This window comes from Neophocaena asiaeorientalis, unplaced genomic scaffold (genome assembly GCF_003031525.2).
Source record: "Neophocaena asiaeorientalis asiaeorientalis breed wild unplaced genomic scaffold, Neophocaena_asiaeorientalis_V1.1 scaffold204, whole genome shotgun sequence".
In the NCBI taxonomy this organism is placed as follows: Eukaryota; Metazoa; Chordata; class Mammalia; order Artiodactyla; family Phocoenidae; genus Neophocaena; species Neophocaena asiaeorientalis.
In genome coordinates, this window is record NW_020173922.1 from 22448 (window position 1) to 30197 (window position 7750).

At 37.3% G+C, this 7750-nt stretch overlaps 1 protein-coding gene across 1 annotated transcript in view; it reads right to left on the minus strand.

Annotated features, from left to right (window-relative positions):
- Positions 1 to 524: 524 nt before the first annotated feature.
- The window catches only part of CDKL3 (cyclin dependent kinase like 3), a 47148-nt gene continuing 39922 nt past the window's right edge, over positions 525 to 7750 (minus strand). Inside the window, exons 9-13 of the mRNA XM_024752334.1 lie at positions 7301 to 7617; positions 6093 to 6183; positions 4475 to 4637; positions 3567 to 3659; positions 525 to 581 (exon numbers count right to left, since the gene is read on the minus strand). Of these exons, the coding sequence (XP_024608102.1) occupies positions 3595 to 3659; positions 4475 to 4637; positions 6093 to 6183; positions 7301 to 7617 (636 nt within the window). The 3' untranslated portion in view covers positions 525 to 581; positions 3567 to 3594. The remainder of the gene's footprint in view (positions 582 to 3566; positions 3660 to 4474; positions 4638 to 6092; positions 6184 to 7300; positions 7618 to 7750) is intronic.

A 7750-nucleotide genomic window follows, 5' to 3' on the forward strand; every position in this document is an offset into this window, starting at 1 on the left:
ATCATCTGATTTATGTTTTATTAAGAATACTCAGGCAGGGGGAGGAGTCAAGATGGCAGTGTGGGAAGACACAGAGTTAGTGTCTCCCCACAACTAGGGCTCCTGCTGGCCGCTGGTAGGGGACTCTGACCCCCAAGAAGATGGGAGGAAGCCCAGAGTGAACCGGTAGGATGTAGGGGGACCAAGGGGGGAGGAGAAGTGGAGGCCACACAAGATCGGCATCCCTGAGGCTGGGAAGATCAGGAGAGGCAGATGGGAGAGACTCTCCAGGAAGAGCAGGAGAGGAGCGGAGGGTGATTGCCCCACCCACTTGGGCCCAGGGAGCCTGCTGAGCTGGTCCCCTGCCCTCCAAGACCGCCCTTAGCCCTGCCCCCACCCCGGCCGCATTGGTCCTGGGGGCATAGAAGGGAAGGGGGAAGTGGGGGGGGGATCTGGAGAGGCAGGTGGGAGGGGCCCTCCCAGACCCCAGACCAGAGGAGACTTGCCAATTTGTATTTTTAAGATTTAAAAGAAAAGACACTACCAAAAAAAAAAAATCTGTTCCTCTTCAAATTCTTCCCCTTACAATGGCCATCTCCACCCTAAAATTAGAAACCAAGCCAATAAGTGGGATAAGAATGTAAATACATGTTGCCAAAACCTTGCCTGTATTAATGTTAAATTATATGTAACAATATATTCTATATAAACTACTAAATGATAAACATGCTGGTCAAGCCAAAAGATTTGCTTCAATGCTTTGCTCAATTTCCATCCTTTTAAACAACCTTCATGATGTTTAAATACTGCTCCAGAATGTCCATGTTTATCAAGTGTATTTGTTTGCTCAGAAATGTTTGGTGCTCCCAGACATTGGGATCTCACTTTATTACACATTTAGAAACTCTTCCATCTATAATTATAAAGTTCTGAACCAAAGCTAAGAATGACCACTGATCAAACATGACTGAGATAACAGGTCATCAAATAAAATTATATGACTTAACGTAAGCTGTAGTTTTATCAGGATGTACCAGTCAGGAAGTTTTTATAAATTAATGTTCAAATTAAGAAAACATCAATAATTTAAAGATTAATAAATTTTAAAACAAATTTAGGTGAGTATACACATAACTATACAGGATTTACGATATATCTGTAGAATTCTCTACTCAGCATTTTTGTGTATGTAATATTAATAAAAAGGATTTTTTTTTAACCATATAGTGATTCTGGGATTCCCTGAATTTTCAGCTGCTGCATTTTCTACTCTACATCTGGCAGGTTCTTCTTCCTTTCAGTTTGTGCATTTCCTGTATTCTAAAAAGTAAATAGAAACAGGACCTTAATTGGGGAAATGGTGAGTCTTTGGCTAAGGAAATACAGCCACAGATAAGTACTTGTAATTTGCACCTGGGGGTTATTTTATAAGGTACAGGAAGACTATTTAGCAAAGTATTCCTTATTATCATCATGAGACAAAACTGAAGGTGGCTTTTCTACGGACTCTTCTCTCTTGCCTAACTCACTCATCAGCAGTAATTAGAATTTCTCTCTAGGTCACAGAGTCTATTCAGTTCATGTATACACTATTAACTGGGAAGTGTCTGGATGTGATTTGGTAATTCAAAAAGAAATCAATGAATAGAACAAATAAGTTGCCATTCCCTATCTTAGTTTTTTAAAACATGTCATAGTCTCTCATGCTCTAAATTAGCAGACTACCAACTCGAAATTTTCTTAATTCTGACGTTAATTTATTGAAAGCATTTGAACCAGTCATATGCAATTTCAGTAGCTTGTCAGAACTGCATTTGAATGATTAGTACAAATAAACTACGACCATCATTGACGACTTCTGGATATTCCTAACACCTACAACTGTTTCAACGTTACTCTTTTTTTTGTGTGTGTGTGGTACGCGGGCCTCTCACTGCTGTGGCCTCTCCCATTGCGGAGCACAGGCTCCGGACACGCAGGCTCAGCGGCCATGGCTCCGCGGCATGTGGGATCTTCCCGGACCGGGGCACCGACCCATGTCCCCTGCATCGGCAGGCGGACTCTCAACCACTGCGCCACCAGGGAAGCCCTCAACGTTACTCTTAAAAAGAGCGTCTTTTCAGGAGTTCTACACCATATGTACAAAAAGGGGTTTTCCTTTCCTACTTACTTTTGTATTTTTAAAATGACAGAACTGTCTTAAGAGTTCCTTTCTTTCTGCATTAAAATGTAATTTTAGTTCTGGGGGCTCTCATAGGACAGTAGGATAAACACATGTAGCACATTACTAGTCTGCCCAAACTTAAGAGCCCTAACTCACCCAATCATTCAAAAACTGTGCAAATGGTGTGCTGTTCAACATGCTGTGACCCAGGTTTAAAAGTTTAAAGCCACCTTATTACTTTTTATAACAAACTAAAAGATGACCATTAATGCCTTTCTTGTTCTACCTAGAAAATATTTCTTTTCTGCAAAGTTGACTGTGGAGTTGTTAACAAGTTCTAGGCCAGGAATAAGGCATAAATGTCACTGTGAAAATATATCTAACAGTGTCTGATAACTCTTACCTGAATGTTGTAGAGATTCAATAGACTTAGTTAAAATACATCCTTACATAATTTCAGATCAAAGTTTCTATCTTCTAATTTCTTCAAATTTCCTTAGGAAGTATGTACTAATTTTATCATGAATAAAAATGTAGTCAATTTTATTTAGAAAATAAGAAACTGAGATAACAAAGTTAATGACCTCACAGGTGTACAGGATAGAAGGCTGTCAATATAATTTAATTCAGTGGGTGCTCAGCATAATCCCTTTCCCTTAAAAGAGTACCTTTAAAGAGTATTCATTTAGATGTTGATGGCTTCAAGATTCCCAAATAAAATTCAAGATTATCTGATAGCTGAGAGCAAATCTTTGAAAATAGGACAGTAGGTGGAGAGCAGAGATGGGGGAGTAAATTATACAAAAAAACAGGAAGAAAAAGTCTAAAGACAAAATACATATGTTCTTGTGGCCAGTATAATCCTATGTTTATACCATTATTCCTTTCCTCTGGCATGGTTTACCCACCACCAGGTAGTATACATAACACACATACTATTTTCCCTGGGTACCATATATTCAATCACTCAACATTCAAATGAGAGTTCGTATTTACTACCCTCAAAAAATAACTTTTACGGGCTTCCCTGGTGGCGCAGTGGTTGGGAGTCCGCCTGCCGATGCAGGGGACACGGGTTCATGCCCCGGTCCGGGAGGATCCCACATGCCGCGGAGCGGCTGGGCCCGTGGGCCATGGCCGCTGAGCCTACGTGTCCGGAGCCTGTGCTCCGTAACGGGAGAGGCCACAACAGCGAGAGGCCCGCGTACCGCAAAAAAAAAAAAAAAAAAAAAAAAAAAAATAACTTTTAAAAATCTTTTGTAATTGGTTATTCTAGGAAATTTTAGTTCTGTTTCTAGAGGTCAAAGATTACAGAATTGTGAATTTTTATCTGACTTTCCAACAGTAGTAACTAAAATTATATACTAAGTCAAGGGCTCTAAACAGCATTACTTAGTAAAAGCTATAAATAAAAAAGTCTTACCTCTTGTTTTTCTTGATATTGATCTGCATTAAGTTGGTATTTTAGATGAATCTGTTTTCTTTGATTCCCTCTTCAGCACTTTTATCTGTTTAACTTTTGCAAAAATATATACAACAATGAGAACTTGTTACTCCTACCTTGAAATTTTACTTTCCTTTTCAAGAGTTTTAAATGGAAATTCTGATATACGCTAAAGTCAGTTTCTGAGTTTATTATAAAGGAACTGAACAAATCATGAGTTGTAATGGTATTATGTGCCAAACATAAATGATTTGCTATATAATTTTACTAACAGTCTACCAGTCTGTCCTCTAAATAAAGAGGACATTTATTTATAAAATTCTGAGTATAACTGTTAAGTGGATCAGATAATTCCTCTTGAGCTACGCAAGTACTATTTTCTTGCTCTTATATTATCTTTTCACAAGGTGTCACTGTTCTTCAAAGAAACATAATAATAACACTGCAAAAAAATGAGTTTCATTTTATGAGCTCAGTACATGTTATAAATCTTAATCTACTAAATCCTTGGATGCCTGAAGCACACATATCATTCCTCCTATTATATGCGCAAGTTATCACAGAGAAACAGAGGAAACTGATTTACCCCAGGTCATATATTAAACCAAAAACACCTTCCTCAAATACTGTTCTAACATTCCAACAAAATTGAGCTAATGAAAATTTTACTTTTTAAAGTTTTCTTAACCCTTTTTTAAAGTTATCTCCTTTAAGTCTTACCCATCATTTGACTATGGGAAAAAATTTTTCATCAGCTGAAAATATTTTGCATAGCAATATACTCCTTTCTACCTAAATCACATTATAACATCTAAGTGATATTACCAAAAAAGGTCTTGTAAAAGATTAAGTTTGTAGATTTCCAAAGCTATGCAACAAATGTGTACCTTCCATTCCTTTCATCTCCTTTGACTGTATTGTGAAAGGCAATTCTGGGAAATGGAATTCTTTCCTGTTAGTTCTGGAAAAATTCAGCTTCCTTTTGTTTCCATTTGCCATTTGGTCACTTTGACCTGTTCGCTCATTAAACACACCCTTCTCCATTTGGCTCTAAAAAAACCAAATAAACAAGAGTTATTTTGAAGAAAGGTATGTAACTACTAATTGAATGACAAGCCTACAAATGCCAGGCATTTGGATGGTATAAGATAGGCATACAAATAACTATCTTTGCAAGGTTATTTTAATAAGTAAGAAGTAGAAGAGAATACCATCAAACATATAAACAGATCAAACTCCAATAAAAATTTTATAAAGTAAACTTTTTCTAGCATATTCAATACGTTGAGAATAGTCTTGATCACGAGAACCACAGTCTCAACTTTTAATTTTTGATCCTATTCATTGCATTTTGACTTTGGACAAACTGCTTCAGTTCGTTTTATTAATAACTTATTTTTCTATTTACAAAATGATGTGCTCTGGACACTGGGAAAACCCAAAGGAAAAAATTACTTGTGAACTCAGCATTCTGGAAAAACTTTTGTGTTACCTGTTTTTGCTCGCTTGACAACAGATGATAGAAACTTTCCTAGGTTAATGAACACTCTTCCACAATGTAATGCATAGTATCCCACTGTGTGGATGTACTTTAACGTACTTAACCAGTCACTTGCTCTTGGATGGATTTGTGTTGTTTTCAATGTTTTATTATTATAAATAACACTGTGCTTCAATTTTTTTTTTTCCTTTTTTTTTTTTTTGCGGTACGCGGGCCTCTCACTGTTGGGGCCTCTTCCGTTGCAGAGCACAGGCTCCGGACGCGCAGGCTCAGCGGCCATGGCTCACGGGCCCAGCCGCTCCGCGGCGTGTGGAATCTTCCCTGACCGGGGCACAAACCTGCGTCCCCTGCATGGGCAGGCGGACTCTCAACCACTGCGCCACCAGGGAAGCCTGTGTGCTTCAATTTTTAATTGAACTATTTTCCTATGTGAAAAATGAGGAAATGAACTACATTGATTATGTTTTCTTGTGAAAAGATGTATCTATTTGGTAATTGCTCTTAATCTAAAAAGTAAGATATTCAAATCATTTCTTGGAAGTGAAAAACCAAAAAGTCTTGTGACTTTTTTTTTTTTTAATATTTATTTATTTATTTGGCTGCGCCAGGTCTTCATTGCGGCATGCGGGATCTTTTTTTTTTTTTTTCAGTTGCAGCATACAGGATCTAGTTCCCTAGCCAGGGATTGAACCCAGGCCCCTGCACCGGGAGAGTAGAGTCTTAACCACTGGACCACCAGGGGAGTCCAGTCTTGTGACTTTTAAAGGTGAAAATCTTAACTTCTTTTCCCAAGTCACACATTAAATACACAAATAAAGTTATAAGAAATTAAAATTGTGAAAGCACTAAGGAAACAATGACCTATTTTCACCTCAGGAAAAAAAAAAAGGAAACTAAAAGCATGTTAAAAAAAATGTTAGAGCCCCAAACATAGAGAAAATGACAGAAGGTGGGGGGATAATGTTGAAAGAGGCCATATTTTAATGATGAGCTTCTTGCCTTACTTGAGTGGGACCTGTATCCTCATGCCTATTAGATATAACTTGTCCAAAAGATTGTGAAGAAGTACGTCTCTTTTTTGCTCTTTCAGTTAACCTATTATTTAAAAAAATGAGAAGTTATTAGAACTTCCCAGAATTGCTTCTGTTTTAGCTTCAATAATGATGTTATACCATGGTAGTCTACTATTTGAACAATAAGTGCGAAAATGCAACTGTTAGTCCTTAAGTACCAATTGCTCTAAGTAAAGAGGCGAAAACAGTGCAGAGAACAACTCACTCATGGCTAACATCAGTGGTGACAACCATGTAGTCAGGTTACTCCAGCTGGCCTACTTGGTCCCTTCTGTCTGTTCTGAACCTGGATCTCTTAACTACTGGGTTCATGACCTTCCGAGCTCTCTGACCAAGGCTAGTTTGTAACTATGGTTATTGCAACCATGGTTTAGGAGTCACCTCAAGAACGATTGGACACCTGCTGTCTATATTCTGTTGTACAGACATGTCCACTTGCCACCTCTGCAGACCACTAAGCTTCACAACTTATAGCCCAAATCAGTCTGTTAGGATTGGCTTAGGATAACTGAACTAAGCCTCCTTCCCCAACTACAGCCATAGTAATTTCCCTAAATTTAGAATGGGCCCTGATGCCTTGCTAGGCAGACCCTTGTCATCCATTACACTTCCCTTGATTAACCAGACTCATGGTACCAGTCTCTCAATCTGTATTAGTAGTTAAATCTAAAATTGGTCCAATATGCTGTTTTTATCCCAAAATTTGACCTTGAAAAGCTACTTGACTACACATGATTATTTTCAACTATCTTTTCTCCATTTAGACAATTTGCTATGATACGAAAATAAAGCTTACTTTATTATTCAAAGGCACATCAATACCAAAACTGAGGTCACACTACATTTTTCTCTTCAAATGGGAAGTAATTTTTCTGAGAGACTTTTTTTTTTTAAATGAGGTTTTTCCAAACAGCATTAGTGAAAAACTAAACACCTAGAGAGCCAAGAAAAGTTAATTTCTTCTGTAGCATTCATACGAAGCACTTAGTAATGGCCCATTATATGATTATAATTTCAATATACCTTCAAATTCAGTTTATATATAGATACTATGAAGTCGATTCTTTGAAATACCATTATATAAAAACACTGTATTACTTAGGTCCATTACCTTCTGTTTCTTTTCTGTTAAAACTCACCTTGAATTGTAGTGGAAGAGATTTGAAGCCATCAAATTCCTGCTAGTTAGATTGATGGGTGGCATCACCATACTACTTCCAGCATGTGGATCGTCTTTCATGCCCATAGAGTTAGTGCTGGGATTGACAAGGTTTGGTGGTTCACTGATTACAGGTTTTATATCTTGAGACACAGTATGAGCAATTTCAACTGCATCCTGTTGAAAATGTCCACCTTCACACTCCATCTTTTTTGGTTCTAAGATATCTCCTTTTCCTCCTTTAACTTTAATAACTCTGACTTTGATCTCCTTGGGCTTTTTCTCTTTTTCCATTTTCTAGAAAAAATACATCCAAAATCTGAGTCAGGAGAACAGTTTTTTTTTTTTTTTTTTTTTTTTTTTTTTTTTTTTTTTTTTTTTTTTTTTTTTTTTTTTTTTTTTTTTTTTTTTTTTTTTTTTTTTTTTTTTT